Genomic DNA, 19,401 nt, shown 5'->3' on the forward strand with positions numbered 1-19,401 from the left:
GCGTTCTTGATACAAAATGCTCGCGTTCTTGATACAAAATGCCCGCGTTCTTGATACAAAATGCCCGCGTTCTTGATACAAACGTTACTGCGTTTCCATGTGCACCACGTGAGAAGAAACAATGGTGGTCTTATAGCTAATATATCAGGAAAAAAGAAACTCTTGTATAGGCAATGAATAAGGTAGAAAACTAGTGAAAACTAGTGTAAACTGCGTCGGTGTTTTCAGTAAAACAGTTGATAGATAGAGAATTTGTAACACCGTATGGTATGTAAAAATGAAACTGACGTTTCGGACGTTAGTCCTTCATCGGAGTAAACCAATGAAGGCAAACTTGTATAGGCAAGTTTACTTTAATTCTTAAGTTTTAATGAGTTGAAAACTCAATACCAATAATGATGACGATGATGATATTTATTGATAATAACCGCGCACTTTCTTTACTTTGATGAATTGATGGGTTGCAAGCATTCCCAAGAGAGTCAAAAGATAAAAACATGGAGGCCATTGTGGTACCGTTAACAATGGATGCTAATGAGAAAACTTCTGTTAAATGGTATCAACATGGCCGCGATGACGTAACGCCCAAACGAAGAATACTACACTAGTTGTGTTACAAGCAATTAACTAAGACGAAGCCATGTATTTCGCGTGCTTTAAGAGTCCTCTAGGAATTGCCTTTTAATGTTCTTAGTTCACAAAAGCGAAGAAAATATCTGAACAAAGTAACCGAAAACCACCGCGCACCTGCCACATGTTAGCTGAGCTTAGCGCATGAGTTACAATATCCATAGTTACAAAATAACTTTTACATTCCATTTTGATAATTTCAATTTTAGCCGTGCCTAGACTATTATTTAAGATCAGTTGACTTTGAGATCTTGTAAAAGCTGGCGTAAGTATTGCTGTGACTGTAAGTCACGTGTTGTTTTGACTAGTTTGTGAAAAACTGGACAATCGATGGACACACAACCCAGCCGGGGGTCAGATGATGCACAGCACTGGTAACAAACCTGAAAAAAAAAGACAAATTTAAAAACCGATTGAAGATCTCACTGCCCCCATCATGTAAGATCATGTTATCAAGTAAGCATACTCACCTGGGTGTGGTTGAGGGTCTCATGGGCCCCATCATATTAGATCATGTTATCAAGTAAGCATGCTCACCTGAGTGTGGTTGAGGATCTCACTGGCCCCATCATGTTAGATCATGTTATAAAGTAAGCATGCTCACCTGGGTGTGGTTGAGGGTCTCATGGGTCCCATCATGTTAGATCATGTTATCAAGTAAGCATGCTCACCTGGGTGTGGTTGAGGGTCTCACGGGTCCCATCATGTTAAATCATGTTATCAAGTAAGCATGCTCACCTGGGTGTGGTTGAGGGTCTCATGGGCCCCATCATGTTAGATCATGTTATCAAGTAAGCATGCTCACCTGGGTGTGGTTGAGGGTCTCACAGGCCCCATCATGTTAGATCATGTTATCAAGTAAGCATGCTCACCTGGGTGTGGTTGAGGGTCTCATGGGCCCCATCACGTTAGATCATGTTAACAAGTAAGCATGCTCACCTGGGTGTGGTTGAGGGTCTCATGGGCCCCATCACGTTAGATCATGTTAACAAGTAAGCATGCTCACCTGGGTGTGGTTGAGGGTCTCATGGGTCCCATCATGTTAGATCATGTTATCAAGTAAGCATGCTCACCTGGGTGTGGTTGAGGGTCTCATGGGCCCCATCACGTTAGATCATGTTATCAAGTAAGCATGCTCACCTGGGTGTGGTTGAGGGTCTCACGGGTCCCATCATGTTAGATCATGTTATCAAGTAAGCATGCTCACCTGGGTGTGGTTGAGGGTCTCACGGGTCCCATCATGTTAGATCATGTTAACAAGTAAGCATGCTCACCTGGGTGTGGTTGAGGGTCTCATGGGCCCCATCACGTTAGATCATGTTAACAAGTAAGCATGCTCACCTGGGTGTGGTTGAGGGTCTCATGGGTCCCATCACGTTAGATCATGTTATCAAGTAAGCATGCTCACCTGGGTGTGGTTGAGGGTCTCATGGGCCCCATCATGTTAGATCATGTTATCAAGTAAGCATGCTCACCTGGGTGTGGTTGAGGGTCTCATGGGCCCCATCACGTTAGATCATGTTATCAAGTAAGCATGCTCACCTGGGTGTGGTTGAGGGTCTCATGGGCCCCATCATGATAGATCATGTTATCAAGTAAGCATGCTCCCCTGGGTGTGGTTGAGGGTCTCACGGGCCCCATCATGTAAGATCATGTTAACAAGTAAGCATGCTCACCTGGGTGTGGTTGAGGGTCTCATGGGCCCCATCATATTAGATCATGTTAACAAGTAAGCATGCTCACCTGGGTGTGGTTGAGGGTCTCACGGGCCCCATCACGTTAGATCATGTTAAAAAGTAAGCTTACTCACCTGGGTGAGATTCTGATAGTTTCTTTCCCACTTCCTTAACCGGCCATTCAGTATTACGAGCACCTTCTGTGGTTGATTGGAACACATCTCGCATAATCCCTTGGTTGTGATTTGCTGGCACACTGGACAGTTTGTCGTATAGAAGTAATGAGAAATTGTTTTCTATGAAAAGAAAGAATCAAATATACTGAACATGGCAGTTACGTGCAGACATTTTGTTAATTCTCTTTTATTTACCTTGGGGATGTCCAGAGTAGTGCTGGCACATGGCTGTGTTCTTACTCGTGCTATGCGAGGTACATCTGCGAACCTTATGACAATAAAACCATTTATTAAAATTGATGACAAATAAAATAACATTAGGTTTTTAGGGAATACGATACTGATAAACTGACGAACTATAAACAAGGATTACTATAATATTTACCAGGTTTTAACGTCAACACCAATGAGTGTGAATACTCGATTTAAAGGAGGTATCAGCTGCTTGGTTATGTAATACATGGCATTGATTCGAAGATTTGTGTCTTGAAGCACTTCAAGAGGCCTAAAATATCATCAATTGCAAACTAAGAGATTAACTAAGAGAAATAGTAGGAAAACTGGGTGGTAGAGAACTACCATGCACCATTAATATTGGTTACTGAGCAAAATAACCATGCTGTATTGATTCCAGGAGCATAGCCAGGGGGGCCAAGGCTACCCATCCTCATGCAGTAGAAAATTAAACATCAATGTAGCCACATGACTTACTGATATTTTTAAAAGGGTCCCCCCCCCCCCCCCCCCCCCAAGGCAAAATCCTGGCTATGCCCCTGGATCTCACCTCCTTCTCCATTACTGAAGAGCTTGGACCATGTTGGATGTGGGGAGAAGGCTAGGAGATACTAGGTAGTTTACCCCCATTACTCAAGAGCTTGGACTATGTTGGATGTGGGGAGAAGGCTAGGAGATACTAGGTAGTTTACCCCCATTACTCAAGAGCTTGGACCATGTTGTATGAGGGGAGAAGGCTAGGAAATACTAGGTAGTTTACCTTTTAACAAGTCGTATCAGAGGTAGACCAGGAGTACCATACGTTACAACATAAGGCACACGTTCACCAACACGTGGTTCAGATCTTCGATCCTCTTTTAGCATTTGCCTAAATCAAGCACCGTAATAAAACATTTTGCAATACAAACATTACTGTCATAACATGTAGATAGAAGAAACACAAACCACTACCAACCTTGCTAATTCCAATGCCGGAACACAGGCTCCTGGCTTGTACGATGGCATGCCACGATATTCTTTGGCAAAGGTCAAGTCTCGTAGTGAAATACGGCCCTCCAAGACCTTGCCAAACTGACGCTGAACGTAACGTTTTACGAGGGAAATATCTTTTGTCTCAAACATTATTCGAAGTGACTTTTCTAGTACCTATATCCAAAAATGAATTATGGCAATAAGTATACTAGTATGCTGTATCTTTTGACAACATTTGACTGTACCTGTATTTCTGTATGTTTGTCCATTTGACTACTTAATTTCTCTCTTTACTTTTCGTTTATCGGTCTGTCTATTTATTCATATATACTATGTTTATTTATTTATCTGCATGTGTATGTATAGCCATTGTTTGACCGTCAGTCAGTCCGTTCATCCTACTGTCTGTAAGGCTTTCATCTGTCCACCTTATTGTCCATCTGTCCGTTCACCACACTGTCAACCATCTGTCTTTCTGTCTAGTATCAAAAAGTTATTGTCACTAACCTTTGCAACAGCAGGGCATGTATCTCGACGCACTGTCTCAATTCCTTTCGCATCAAATATAGGTTCTTTTTGATCCAATGTTTCGTACATGTAGCCCACGTATCTCTTTTTGGTTTGCAACACACAAGGCAAATATACCTGTAATACAAAATCACCATTTTATATCTACGGTAGGGTCTAGATGGCCTGATAAACTTTTACAGCAAGGCTTGGATTGACCTTGTGAAACAGCTACGTTTTACTATGGTCATACTGTCATCTTCTCTATTATAAAACCTTACCTTTTCAAATTTCAGTTTCACTGGTTTTGGATTCAGTGAAGTAATCGTGTCCACGATTTCTTGTCCAATCCTGAATGCTTCTTCTTTGGTAACTCCTTTTAGTAGCACAAACATACTACAGAAAAGAACACCAGTTTTCATCTGGTTAAAGTCGGGTACTTTTACACAGGAAGGGGATGGGATGGATGGCTTACCTGTCGGTATCACCATAGACAACTCGTGCTCCCCATTTACTGGTATTGTTTACTACATTGATTGCATGCTCTAATGTTTCACGGGCTTTGCGAACGATAGAGTCACCAATCTAGAATCAAATCAGTAAACATGATTATGAGGGATAGATATTAATTGTAGTATCTGGTAGTATTGGGGGTTTGTTTGGCCACTTACTTCAACACAAGGCATCCTTCCAGAGAAGTGTGCAGCTGTATATCCAAAAGTGACATTGGCGATTAACTTGAGACCCAACTGACGTGCGTCAAGCATACGATGGACAGACTGAGATAGAATAAGAATACAAACTCAGCAGTTATAAAATTCAGGCATGAATCTATTCATTATTGAAATTAATAAATGATACTTATCCTTTTGTCTAACAACAAAAAGGAAAGCATTCCTTCCTACAAATGACCCTCGATCATGAGACAAATGGAGGAGTATTATCTATTACAATACCAAGATAATAAATATTTTTCATTCTATTGTCACAACTCACTTCCATTTTCCTACCATCTCTGTCTCATGCTTACATCTTTTTCACTCTTCCCCCAACATTTAATTCTTACCTTATCTGTACCCTTCTTTGAGGACCATATACGTTAGATAACTTTTGTTTAATGAATTTTCCCTCGTTAAATTTTGCATTTCTATTGTCATAAAGGGCACAATTGAAAATCCCCTTCAAAAGAATCTATAGAAAACAAGAATGGAGTGCATACCTTATTGCTTTTCCATTTCTTCATGGAATTTTTCACCATTATTCTTGTATTTAAAATGGCCTCCAGCATTCTGTTTTAACAAACAACCAATATCAGAAAGCCCATGAAGTATTTCAGTTACAATCGCACAGACAGATCACTATCTTGGTGAATGTGGTGGTCAGGGTTCTTACCTAGGCAAAACTCCTCTTCTTATTCTAGGTTTCGTAAATGCAACTCCATTAGGAGATACATGAATATCATCTTCAATTTTCTGTTTCAAAGGAAAGTTAACAACAGTGAATAACTATCCCTTCTATGAGTTGATTATCTTATTTTTTCTTCAAAATCTACAAAGCTTTCACTGTTGCATCACAGCGTGGGACAATCACAACAGAGCTAGGCTCCAAACTAAGTGAAAACCCAAAGATCGAATTAGAATTTAGTAGTTGATTTTTGATTTTATATATTGTAATTAATAGACACTTGATATTAAACATGAATATGGGGAACTTTAAAGAATGGAAAGTTGACTTTACCTTGAGCAATGTAAAAGGAACAGAGAGTGAAGATGCACCAAATTTGAACTCACCAGTCCTGTACACAGATATTTTGATATGCAAGTAAGTATAGATAAGAATGAACATGGTTGCATGAACATGCTCTAGTTTGCTCTATGTAGTATCTATTTTTGTACTCCCCAAGCTAGACCAGAATGCACTTTGTTTCTCAGACTCAAGAAATGATGGAAACACCCAACAACACAACTTGCATGACTGAACTACTCACTCTGATAATTGAGCCACTCTTCCCAGACATGTAGAGTAACAATAATTGTAAGCAATGACCATTGAAGGGTACAAGGACTGGAAGTCTAGGACAAGCACTGGGTCGCTATAGAAACGGGATTCAGGCTCCAGTACCAGGGGGATCACTTCAGGTGCGTGCATACTGTTAAATAAATGTTACATCATTAGACAAGAGCAGGCTAACACCTTTACTGGTACTAAATGCTTCAAATAGTCATTGAGTTTATTCATTTGATGCATTGTCCTCGCTCCTGCTATGATGGTGTCCCTAAATAATCCAGCTTCAAATATTTCTCCATAAAATCTAGATGCCAGTGAGTTATGTGCTCACAATGCTAGAAAATAGAATCCTGCATGAGGATCTAAAACAAAATTAAAGTTAAATCTGGAGAACTTACTTGCTTATTTGTTGGTGGCTGGGTGAGACAGGTACGTAATTCATGGGTTTTGAAATACGAAGCATCATTGACTCCACACGAAACTGTTTTGATCAAGAGCAGCATTAGTTGTAGGACACTGAGTAGAGAAGTTCATTCCCAAATAGATCAAAACTATACTATCATCATACCTGAGAACCACGTGATATGACATTGTAAAACAATATCCCAAAAAGCCTTGCAAGCTCACTTGTTCGACCAATGAAATCAATTTGCTCAAGTATCCGTACGTTACCATGACAGCGAGTAACATAATGATTGATAGTTCGCCACTGATGCAGGTCAGTCTTGTGATCCCACCAATCAGAAAGCAAACGATACGTGAAAAGGGGAATACGTTCATGCAATACATGAAACGCTACATTTTCAAATGTATACGTGTTTAGTGTGACCTATAAAATATCAAATCTGATGTTATAAAAGATAAAAGGTGTGAAGTTAAAAAAATACATATGCAAGACTGAGTACACTTCCACTATCTAGCACATATCAGATACACAAGTACAATATCCATCACGTATGTATGGTGTACAGATATATGGATATCAGATACACAAGTACAATATCCATCACGTATGTATGGTGTACAGATATATGGATATCAGATACACAAGTACAATATCCATCACATATGTATGGTGTACAGATATATGGATATCAGATACACGAGTACATTATCCATCACATATGTATGGTGTATAGATATATGGATATCAGATACACGAGTACATTATCCATCACATATGTATGGTGTATAGATAAATGGATATCAGATACATGAGTACACTATCCACCACATATGTATGGTGTATAGATATATGGATATCAGATACATGAGTAAGGGTTACAGCATTAAATTATGAGGGTCTCACCTCATGTCTCATCAACCTCCATACATTCAATACAATTCTGCCTGGTATTTTCAGTTCTGAAGTATGTGATGCACCCCACTTGTCTTTCTCGGCATCCATGTTACATTCACTTGAAGATCCTGTGACTCGTGATAGCATTTTACATAAATCCACATCAAACACTAAAGCTCGTTGAATCAAATATCCCCATGACAACATTTGCACTTCATAGCCAATCAAGATATCGGGATCCCATTTACGAACAAGTTGAAGCAATTCCCCAAAAAGTTCCTTTTCCTCATCCACATAATGAGTAACATACTTGGTAACACCTGTTTCAACCATAAAATATCCACATTTCAACTTTTAACACTGAGTATAATTATTCATTAGTAATCATTGATCAGTGTGCAATCATTTATTTATACTCTGAAATTAATTACCTGAACGTTCAAGGAACAGCCTTTTTTCTTTCTGTTGACATCCAATGCTTGAAGTTAAAAGTTCACTGCCAGATGATGTTTTTTCGGTTGTTCTTTTATTATTTTTATTAGAATCTTTATCAACACAAATGACACCTGTGAGATGATTTTTACCTCCTGGGAGACAAGAATCCGTCTGTGCATGATAAAAAATAGCACAGATAGAATCAAATTCAGGATCAGGTCGAAGATCTCTTCGCGTTCGGACATGAAGCTCAATACTGAGAAGGGTAAGATGTTGTACCTGTTCAAAATCAAAGTCAGTACTTGTTAAATATCATTTTTTTCTAAAGATACAGCAGCTCTATTCAAAGGCTCACCTCATGAGATGGTTTATTTTCCTGAATGTTCATCTTGGGCACCTTGAAACCCCCAGTATTTATGGGAGAAGGACCTTCAATCTCAGATCCTGCATCGGCACCACACCTTAATCGAACATCAGGGGAGACAAACTGATAAAGAACAAGAACAAAATCACTGAATAATGATACCATGCATACACCCAATAGCATATCAACTGCATACAAGGAATACCTTGCGTTGGCTTAGTATTAACTGGCGTCTAGTTTGTTTATTGGTTCTTTCTTCTGGAGGCTTATCCGAAGCTCCTACGATAATCGGCGTAAGAAGAGGTAACTGGGATGGGTTGATCTTATTTTCAGGTAATATAGGAGTACTGTGGTGAGGACCAAATAAGGTACACTTTAATTGTCTTGCAGATGGAGTTGATGGACAGTGTTCTTTATATAACGCTTTAGAGTTATCAAGATCAGGTTTTACTCCCATTCCAAATCTATCTTGCCATTGATTTCCCAAATGTTCATTCGACTGTGTTTGACTGGATTCTCTTGTTATGCATGCTTCATCATCTCTGGTATGTTTTGCTTCATCTAGAGTGAATTTCTGTTCTATTGGAGAAAATAAACTACAAGGACTTGTCAATTCTTGGTGGTTAATCGTAACAGAATCATTTGCATGATTATCATCAAGTTTTGACTTTGACTTTTCTTGATCTCTGTCATCATCAATCTGGTCCCTTTTTTGTCCATATTTTTCTTTTTCCTGTACCAAGAGCTTGTTTTTCATCAGTTTCTCTTTTACCCATGAGGACACGATCGAAGGAGGAGGAGGTAATTTACAAGGTGTTACTACAAGTGGTTTATCATCCATAAAAGCAAGCCTTAGCCGTGGATTATTTTCGATTTCCTTCACGAATCCTTCTGTACCACCCATGTTCTGTTGACACTCATTCAGGAAACTAGACTCGTGGTCAGCACAAAGGAGTTGTCTCCAATCCCTTATTCCCGCCACAGGGCTCCGTGTATCAAACTCTGGGAGGTTCTTTACCTAGAATACAATGAAAAGGGTCAGTCATGCTAAGATTATTGTGTCATTATGAAAAGCTACTGTACTTACTGCTTTGGATTGAACTTTTAGAAGGCGTCCCCCAACATCCCTAAAAAGAGAAAAACAATAATTAGATTAGCGTGTTTGTAATACTTGTGTCACGATAAAAGGGAGTTCACTTGGAATGCTTACATGGTGGTTTCTGGAGCATCATCTGGATTGCTATAAAAAGGCTTTTGGTGATGACATTGGGGTATCCCACAATCCTCTACAGTCTCCATTAACTCTGCAGTAGTAGGAGGTTTTCGTTTTGGAAGTAGAACTACTGAATTCCTAGAATCGATATCATCGGACTTTACAGAAGATTTGTCATCAATTGAAACAAGACCAAGGTCAGGGGAAAACCCTGAAATCAATCTGTATTCATCCTCCTTAGTAGAGAGATGTTTACTGGTTTGGTATGTAACTGATGCAGTGTGCTGATCCATTTCCATGTCCTGTGTAGAGAGATGTTTACTGGTTTGGTATGTAACTGACACAGTGTGCTGATCACTTTCCTTGTCCTGTGTAGAGAGATGTTTACTGGTTTGGTATGTAACTGATGCAGTGTGCTGATCACTTTCCTTGTCCTGTGTAGAGAGATGTTTACTGGTTTGGTATGTAATGGACGCAGTGTGCTGATCACTTTCCATGTCTTGTGTAGAGAGATGTTTACTGGTTTGGTATGTAACTGACGCAGTGTGCTGATCCATTTCCATGTCCTGTGTAGAGAGATGTTTACTGGTTTGGTATGTAACTGATGCAGTGTGCTGATCACTTTCCATGTCTTGTGTAGAGAGATGTTTACTGGTTTGGTATGTAACTGACGCAGTGTGCTGATCCATTTCCATGTCCTGTGTAGAGAGATGTTTACTGGTTTGATATGTAACTGATGCAGTGTGCTGATCACTTTCCATGTCCTGTGTAGAGAGATGTTTACTGGTTTGGTATGTAACTGATGCAGTGTGCTGATCCATTTCCATGTCCTGTGTAGAGAGATGTTTACTGGTTTGGTATGTAACTGAAGGAGTGTGCTGATCACTTTCCATGTCCTGTGTAGAGAGATGTTTACTGGTTTCATGGTATGTAACTGACGCAGTGTGCTGATCACTTTCCTTGTCCTGTGTAGAGAGATGTTTACTGGCTTGATATGTAACTGACACAGTGTGCTGATCCATTTCCATGTCCTGTGTAGAGAGATGTTTACTGGTTTGATATGTAACTGATGCAGTGTGCTGATCCCTTTCCAAGTCTGATGTAGAAAGTTCCTTGCTGGCATGAGTTGTAACAGGATTTAATGGACAAAAATCATTTTCAATTAGCTCTTCTTTATCAATATATCCCATCAAAGCTCTCTTGGTGTTTTCTAATAATAAGCAGTATTGTCTTAGGGCATTTAGGCAAGTTAGCACTTGATGTCGTTCTTCACAGTGAATGCATTGTGTAGTATAGAAGGCTACTCCAGGAGTGTTCATTGGTTCATTTTTCTTCTGCTTGTCTTGCATTCTATTAACTTCATTCAAAAAAGAAGATGGTATTTCAGTTGAGAAGTTCCTTGATTTTTCCTTCATTTCTGACTCTCCAGACGGAGGACGACAAGTGCGCTGGTCGGCGTGTAGTTCATTTTTGACCTCAGCTTTACTAATCCCAGCATCTGGGAGATTGACCAGAGAATCATCGTAATCAACCAATGTAAGTTTAGCAGAATGCTGATCAGTTATCGATTTACATGAATCATTGACATGATCAAAAGTTGTTGGGGTAGACGGCGAGGGAGGAGAACTAGAGCTGTCTGAATTAGAGGTTCTGGGTGACAGAAATGACATATTAAACAAGGCACTGTTCAAGGGCTCTGTGTCAGACTGCTGTAATAGTAATGGAGCACTGAGATCCTGGTGAGATTGGTAAACTTCTTCAACTGGACTAGAGGGTATACAAGTGACAGCATGAGATATCTCAACTGCCTGTATTTGATTTCCTTCCTGAATCTGATTATCCAGGATGTATCCTATATTATCATGAGCAATGTCATGCTTTTCCGGTATTGCAAATCCACATCCAGTGGTAATATTTTTATTTCCATCCACCGTGGTTAGTTCTGCAGGTTTACATTCAGATTTTTTCTTCAGTCTTAGAGATAATCTTTTCTTGACATTTTCATTTGAACATATTTCAAAGAACTTTCGTTTACCACCTCGAGAATTAACTTCAGCAGAACCAAGAGATTCACTTATATGGGAATGTTGGGTATGTTGGTCAAAAGGGATTCTAGCATGTTCAAGTTGATCAACGAGTCTTCGTCTGATAGGCAAGGTATCTTCTGTAGATACAGTTGCTTTCACGTCCTTTGAAGGTGATGTATGGACAGTAATATCAAGAACACCATAACGTTTACATTTTGGCGACTTTTTTGGAGGAGTTTGTTTCTTTATCATAGGTTTATATGACGCAGGCTCATTACTTGATTTCCTTTTGAGGGGAGGGGAGTTCAAATACAAAGTTTTCTGTTTTGACTTTTGAAGGGCAAACTTACGTCGATTAACTGCTGCCGTGAACAAATCTTGCAGCTTTTTCGAGAAAGCAACATCATCCACTACCACATTCAGATCAAGCAAGTTATTTGTCCTGTTTCTCTGCCGAGATAAGGGAGCCAAACTGCTTGTTAAACTTTTATCACCATATATTCTATCCTTTAGCTTTGAATTAGTCATAGAGGAATGATCATCTGCAAGTTCTGGTGACAAACTAGTGTTTTTAGTGACTTTCAGACAAGATGGTGTAGTATTTCTCAAGTTGTATCTGTGGTTCTGTTCCTTTCTAGATTTATTTTCTGTCAAAGACAACTTGTTGTCTTTAGAAATCCCTGAAGCATGGCTACATGTTAACGACAAATCCCTCTTTTCCATGGCTGCATTTTTTACCTTAGTGAGCTTTTTTCTCTTTTCATTTCCTAATTTCCTAATACTAGACTTGCTGTATTCTGCAAACACAAGAGATTTGAGTTCTTTATAGGATGTATGCGATGCTTTAGAGACATTAGATTCATTCATGTTGAGTTCTTCATCTTCTTTCCTTGTTTCATACTTGTGTGACTTGTTATTTTTACACATCTTTTTTTCTACAAGATCTTCTTCGGGATTCTCACTTTCAGAACTGCTAGTCTCACTCAATTGCAGAGAGAATGTCGAATAAGTCAATGGCTCATTGCTTGATTTACTATCATCCTTTACAGCCACTTTTTCCACATGTTTCCTTTTATTATTTGTGCATGTTTCCCTTGGAATCCTGATGGAGGACATTCCCAGCCTTCGGGTTGTCTTATTTCTGTTATTTCGTGTTGTCATAGCAGCGTTACTAGTGGGGAAGTTATCATCATCGTTGACTCCATCCAGTTGTGGTATCTCCCAGCTGTCCTCCAGCCCTTCCAAATCGAACTGAGAAATCCTGAAACAGGCAACAAATAAGAATTACCTGTTAGACAAAAACAATTAGATTACTTGTGTATTTGGTAAAATATTTATAAGGTCGGTTTAATCACCAACCATTAGTCAGTGAGTCCACTCACATACCTTACTTGAGAGCACATTAAAGCATCTTTATCTTGTCCTTTATCTTGTCCTTTATCTTGTCCAGTGTCTTGTCCAGTGTCTTGTCCAGTGTCTTGTCCAGTGTCTTGTCCAGTGTCTTGTCCAGTATCTTGTCCAGCATCTTGTTGTTGGAATGGATCTGTGTCATCCCACACCTGCTGTGACATCAATATAGATTCCTCTTCTTCATTTTCTGCTTCCTCGGCTTCCTCTTCCTCTTCAACATTTAAAAAATCTAAGTGGAAAGTTTACAGTTGAAACATATTACACATCTCTGTAATGGTGCAACCATAGCTGAATTCCAATCAGTAAGAGATATGGTTGCAATGTTGATCCAAAGAAACGCCTGTCTCTTTGTGGTTTTTATGACTGCTATTATATTAATTATTACAGGCATCCCAGCCACTTTTTAGACAAATTTGATAGGAAATATAGGCTGTGCAAGTTCTAAAAATAGGAAAATATAGGAATTTTTCCCAAAAATATATTGCACTTTATAGAGCTAAAATAGCTTTTCAGTGGCACAACCAGGGATCTTGCAGGGAGGGTGCACAGGCAATGATTTATTTGCAGAACCAAATAAGCCATAAAAAAGACAGAACCAAAAAAAAAAAACGCCCAATATGCTAAACAGTGTAAAATGTAAATGTATCACTCAGTAGTCGTCCTATTTATAGGAAATATAGGAGGTTTTCTTTAAATATAGGCTCTTTATAGGATCCTATACAAATTATAGGAAATATAGGATATATAGGAGGTCTGGGAACCTACCTCTATCAGGTATAGAAACGACTGGGCTCATACATGATAGACTTGTATGGCTTGCTACATCATCATCACTGGCTAAGCTGGCAAGCATCTTCACCATTTCCATGTCTGTAGAATTATCTACAGAAAAATATTAATAGTAATACAATCAAAACCTAACAGCCAACCTGTAACTACTACAATAAACACATACCCATGCGACTAAGATATGGACAACACCCATGACTATGATATAATATTTAATTATATAGATACCCAAGACTGTGCTATACCTAGATCTTGAGACATAGATGGTTGACTTGATTGGACTACTTCTTGTACAATGTTTTCATTTACTATTGGTTCGTTTACTGACTTTTCTGAAATCAATCAGGAATAGCTGAATTGGTACAGGTCAACACATGTCAAGCAGAAAGCATGTCTTACCATGGTAACGTGATGTCTATTGCATATCTTTGTTTCAACAAACATCAAGAACAACGCATGTCTTACCATGGTAACGGGATGTTTATTGTACAATTTATCTTTGTACAGATCAACACGGCCAAGCACAATGCATGTCTTACCATGATATGAAGGTGAGCTGTCATTATCCTGCACTGACAGCATTTCTTCCCCCTCCTGATGAACTGGGTGAGTTTGCCTTTGAAAAAAACATTAGCACAAGTCTTTAATATAATACATTTATCTTTCCTCTATGATCACATGAGATCAACACATACATTACAAGATCTCTTTCACCAATAATCTGCCTCAGCTTTTCTTTGTAATATGCTTCAGCTTCCAGTAATGGCAAGTCTCCACGATCTTTGAAGAGAAAGCATGACAAAGAAATGTTATGAACCACATTCAACATGCATCTTTTTTAATGCAGTTCTATAAAGCATACCTTGAGAAACAGGAGGAGTAAGAGGAATTTCATCATGTTCTATCTTTCTTCTTTCACGTTCCTCTTCCCAGATTGCAACGAGCCCTGGGCTTGTTCCAATACTTGCTACAAGATCAAATATAATATTCAAATTGATAATACTGAGGACTGAGGTTTTATTTACATACACCTATTTCAGAAATGGTTGCACCAAAAGCCTCAAGCAACAAGCCAAGACCGCAGAGGACGCCGGTACTTTTAGCTGTAATTAGTTTATTCATGGTGCATTTTCATTTATTGACTTCACAAATTGCTCCAAGCAAGGCTGCTTTAGATGATGTAGAGCTACAGCCACTTGCATGAACCATGAATAAATCAATTATAATTAAAAGTATGGACGTTTTCTGGAGCCTTGCTTGTTACTTGAGGCTCTTGGTGCAACAACGATTTTCGAAATAGGTGTATGTTTCAACTAGATCTGTTGCAGTTTTTAATTAACACCATATGTGAAAGCCTCAAATCTACTAAGATGAAATATAATTTAGTAGTATCAATATCACCACCAGCACTTACATTTAATATCATTTTGGTTCAAGATGTCCTCAGCCTTGACATCCACCTCCAGCTCAGAAATGCTCAATCTCTCTACTTCATTATCATGCACCAAATGGCTATAGAATGAAATAAGATAGGATATTTATAGCAGGAATTGCTGCCAGTGTGCTTCATAAAGTACAATGCCTTGTTACCTAGGAATATTCTCTTCAGACCAAAACACACTTTGAGTTTTATCACAGTTACTGAATGTAGAAGGAGACAAATCAGGAACATTTGAAGTATGGGAGATTTCTTCATCCCCTGAATCACAGAAAACAAGAAGAGAAAATGTGGTTTTACAAATGAAATGATGACATAGGTTTGTACAATGACACAAAAACTTATTAATAAATCTTTACACTCATGTTGTCTACACAATCCCTTTTTTTATCCACCTTTCACCCACCTTGGCTCCATCCATCCACCTTTAGTTAGTTCTTCCTAGTATGAAACTGACTGAGTTCTTTCATCTCATCCCTATGTACCAACCTTCATTCACTTCATCTCTGTGCTCCACATTCCTCCACCTTCTCTATCTATCAAACTGTCTAAGTTCTTCCATCTCATCCCTATGCACCAACCTTCATTCACTTCATCTCTGTGCTCCACATTCCTCCACCTTCTCTATCTATCAAACTGTCTAAGTTCTTCCATCTCATCCCTATGCACCAACCTTCATTCACTTCATCTCTGTGCTCCACCTTCCTCCACCTTCTCTATCTATCAAATGGTCTAGGTTCTTCCATCTCATCCCTATGCACCAACCTTCATTCACTTCATCTCTGTGCTCCACCTTCCTCCGTAGTAGTTCTCTATCTATCAAATTGACTCAGTTCTTCCACCTCATCCCTATGCTTCACCCCTAGATTATCCCTTTTTTTAAATTCATCCTTTGTTCTTTTTTATTTCAACATTCTCAACATACAATTATGAATTACCTGGTTTTAGTGTGAGTGGTTGTCTAAACTTAACTGAAGATGCATTGAGTAAATTCATTCCATAAAGATTGTAATCAATAAACATCTACAAGTCAATAACAAGAATTAATAAGAATGTGAAAAAACCATGTGCCGAGAAACTCAAAACTATTAAACTTTATGAATAAAATAATCAACTGACCTGCTGAATGTAGGGAATGTGAGACTCATGAGGCTGGAACACTTTATTCATAATAGCACCATTTTGAAGCAAACTCACTACTCTGAATATGCATTACAAACATACCAAAAATAAGATACCAAAATTAATAATACGAGACTGGCTTTTCATTTGATTTTAATGCATTTTCATCATTAGTACTGCATATTAAAACATTTGACACTGCATGTCTGAACTTAAGATTAGCTGGAGGCCCTTTTATTGAAAAAAATAAGATTCCAGCTGAGCCAACATGATTTAAACATAATTCTAGTTGATAGGATATAAAGTGCATTGTTCACCTGTCATCATAGCCTGGTAATCGGATTCATTCAGCTGATTGACAAGATCAAGCAATTAAATTCCCTCTGGTTGATATCACATGAGGGGCAGTGCCTGTCATTGTAGACTGGTAATGGGATACGATCAGCTGATTGACACCATGAAGCACATAAACATTATCGTGTTGAATATCAGTTCCATTATAATTCTTACCTTGGAACAATGAAAGGATTGTAAAAAGAAATTTTCATGAACTCTCTCTCCTCTTCATGATAACCATAAAACGGTCTGTGTAAAGCAATTTTGTCATTGAGCATGTGTAATATTCATAATTCAACAGTTTAGCTTAAAAAATGAGTTTCGGAGTGGCTATTCGTACGTCACCAGTACAGCCCGTACGGCGACTTGTATTTGCTATTCGTACGGGAGTCGATTTTCTCTTTTCCAACGTAATAACTATATTTTTGTTTAGACCAGTTAGACGATTCATGTCAGTGATGTTATTTTGATTCAAACTTATTTGACGAGTCTGTACTCAGTAGCGAGCAACTCACTTTTGCGACAATGTAGTCTGAGTCACTCCCGTACGAATTATTCGCGATTGTTATTCGTACGGGAGTTGGTTCAGCGAATATTTACCAACATCTTTCACGTACGAATAGCCACTCCGAAGCTAGACGTGTAGCTTACCTTGCTTTCACTATGACTATGTCATGTATGTGACGAGTTGATGATGAAGCTTTGCCCAAAGAAACATGAACTGCAAAGTCCACACTTGTAGCAAATTGTTTGAGGTAATAATCAGTTGGCTGAGAGCCATCATAAGGGATGTAGATATATGGGAAGACTCCATGCACATGAAGACATGTCTTTTGACCATTTGGTGTTGAGCCAAACACACGAATCACAGGGACTTTGATCACCTTGCTTTCACGAAAACTAGAATAGATACTATCAAAACCTGGTAATGGTGCTGCAGTGTATAGATCTGCGTTCACAATCCTCACAGAGAAAGACATTTTTCAAGCCAAAAATTTGAACACAGCTCGTCCGCCATGTTTGTTTTAAATCGAACCAGTCTTCTCGCTCGCATCTTTTTTACCAAAGGAAGCCCATCATGGTAGAAGAATATTGGGCAGCGCTGACACCATAACCATAGCTGGTCGTTTCCCCGCTATCATTATCTGAAAAAAGAATTGAGCCCATGCATAGAACTCAAACATTATTTTCCCAGTTCCTGAATTTCACCTGTTCACCCCGTATTGATTCATAAGGAAAATGAATGCAATTTCCATCTGATTGGTTTAGGAACCCAACGGGCTGGTGCATGGTAGCCATGCGCGACTTAGCAACAAACCAGTCCTTCTTGCCTTATACACACATGTAAATCCAGATATTGTTAAGTGGGTGTTCCGTTGAGGATCATGGGAACAAAAGAACAGTTCCGTAAAAGGAAGATACATATATATCAGTATATATGTATATATATATATATCCAATAATTCTCAAAATTTTTGGAAACGAGTCTATTTGTACACTTGATATGTATATACATACGGCCATATACAAAAACTTTGAAACGTTCATATAAATATACAAGTATATCAAAAGCATATATCAGTATATGTATACACACTTACGAAAACACAAAGGGTATGAGACCACAAGTCGCGCGCTCAAGTGTAGTCGCTAAGTGATGTTTGCAATAGATTCATCGTATAAAGTACGTTGTATTCTTTTGTAGCTGCAGTAACTAGCCAAACCCCTGCGTATCAAAGTCACTAAAGCGTAACTTGTAACACGAAAAAACCTGGCGGGGGGGGGGGGGGGTGGGGGAGGAAAGCACTTACATACGCACGTGTCTATTGTCTTGTAAATACCACCTGTTGACGTCTCTTTGATGTTTTGAAGTAACTGTACTAATAAACAAACACGGTTGTACATCCATAAAGATACAATAAAGGATAATACACCCCATTAATTTCCAATATGTTGAGGCAGCGATATCAGAATTACTTGCATACTTTAATTTAGCATAAATCATTGACTTTTAAGAGACTTCGTCAGTTGTTTTGTCGGTAGTTGAGGCCGGGATGCTTGAGATACCTGTAGATATTGGTCAGACAGGAAGCTAATCGAGTTTGTCTAAAGTGCACACTTATACACACACTTATTACTGAACGGCGGTCGGCGTGACCGGAAGATGGACACGGTTAGCTTAGAGGACTGAAAAGGGAGTTCTTGCTTCAACAGCACACGGTAAGTATGCCTCTAGTTATCATTTACTCATTCAGTGTTCAGTAACAAACTGCCATCAAATCATGAAACCACGAGGAAAGATAGGCTATAGCCTGTCCACCTATTCATAAAACCACAAGATGATTGTGAATCTTGAAGCTGCGTTTTTGTCCCTCACAGTAAAAAGACCGAATCTTCTAAAGCCAACAACAATACCAACAAACAGTAACAAAAAATATATTGAACCCAGACTAACTAGTCGTATGACAACCTCTTTTCGCGTGAGATCAAGGAACGTACAACCGTCATGCATCTTTAATTGACGCAAATACAAGAAACTATTTGATATGATCTCAACACGTTTACAAACCGCTTTGATTGAACTAAAATGCTATTGATAATAAATTATAAATGTTCATCAACATTTTTGCGTCCTTTCTGAGCTCCAGGTTTCCGAAACGTAAAGCTGGAAAATAGAATGACTGTTGATGTTTGAAAAATAGTATTGATAAAAAGTATGCTTAAATAAATAGATAATGAGAAGAACGAATGCTTTGGAAACAAAA

General features: G+C 38.8%; 1 protein-coding gene across 1 annotated transcript; it reads right to left on the reverse strand.

The window, feature by feature from the left end:
• Positions 1–396: 396 nt before the first annotated feature.
• LOC116291319 (DNA polymerase zeta catalytic subunit) lies at positions 397–17,647 on the reverse strand. Its single transcript, XM_089037706.1, has 34 exons — positions 17,288–17,647; positions 16,811–16,885; positions 16,298–16,379; positions 16,117–16,201; positions 15,331–15,439; positions 15,155–15,252; positions 14,603–14,707; positions 14,436–14,520; positions 14,280–14,356; positions 13,986–14,072; positions 13,717–13,833; positions 12,928–13,180; positions 9,512–12,802; positions 9,389–9,428; positions 8,507–9,319; positions 8,293–8,424; positions 7,934–8,216; positions 7,512–7,822; positions 6,771–7,031; positions 6,601–6,683; positions 6,183–6,344; positions 5,933–5,990; positions 5,588–5,667; positions 5,415–5,484; positions 4,867–4,974; positions 4,671–4,780; positions 4,477–4,591; positions 4,196–4,333; positions 3,672–3,862; positions 3,477–3,584; positions 2,868–2,987; positions 2,678–2,750; positions 2,441–2,602; positions 397–1,013 (listed from the first exon to the last, which is right to left on the reverse strand). Exons 1-34 carry the CDS (start codon positions 17,614–17,616, stop codon positions 864–866), a joined length of 8,361 nt encoding a protein of 2,786 aa, XP_088893832.1. The 5' UTR covers positions 17,617–17,647; the 3' UTR covers positions 397–863.
• Between the last annotated feature and the right edge of the window lie 1,754 nt (positions 17,648–19,401).

Source organism: Actinia tenebrosa, unplaced genomic scaffold (genome assembly GCF_029948245.1).
Source record: "Actinia tenebrosa isolate PJP-AT-01 unplaced genomic scaffold, QUT_ActTen_1.0 PGA_scaffold5__44_contigs__length_20552954, whole genome shotgun sequence".
In the NCBI taxonomy this organism is placed as follows: Eukaryota; Metazoa; Cnidaria; class Anthozoa; order Actiniaria; family Actiniidae; genus Actinia; species Actinia tenebrosa.

What these genes read in the sequence shown, in the direction of transcription:
- LOC116291319 (XM_089037706.1), bottom strand. Translation starts at nt 17,616, where the DNA reads ATGTCTTTCTCTGTGAGGATTGTGAACGCAGATCTATACACTGCAGCA. An exon ending in GAACCAAAATGATATTAAAT is followed by an intron (nt 14,708 to 15,154) that starts GTAAGTGCTGGT and finishes TTGATCTTGTAG; the next exon opens with CAAGTATTGGAACAAGCCCA. An exon ending in GGTGAAAGAGATCTTGTAAT is followed by an intron (nt 14,357 to 14,435) that starts GTATGTGTTGAT and finishes TTTTTTTCAAAG; the next exon opens with GCAAACTCACCCAGTTCATC.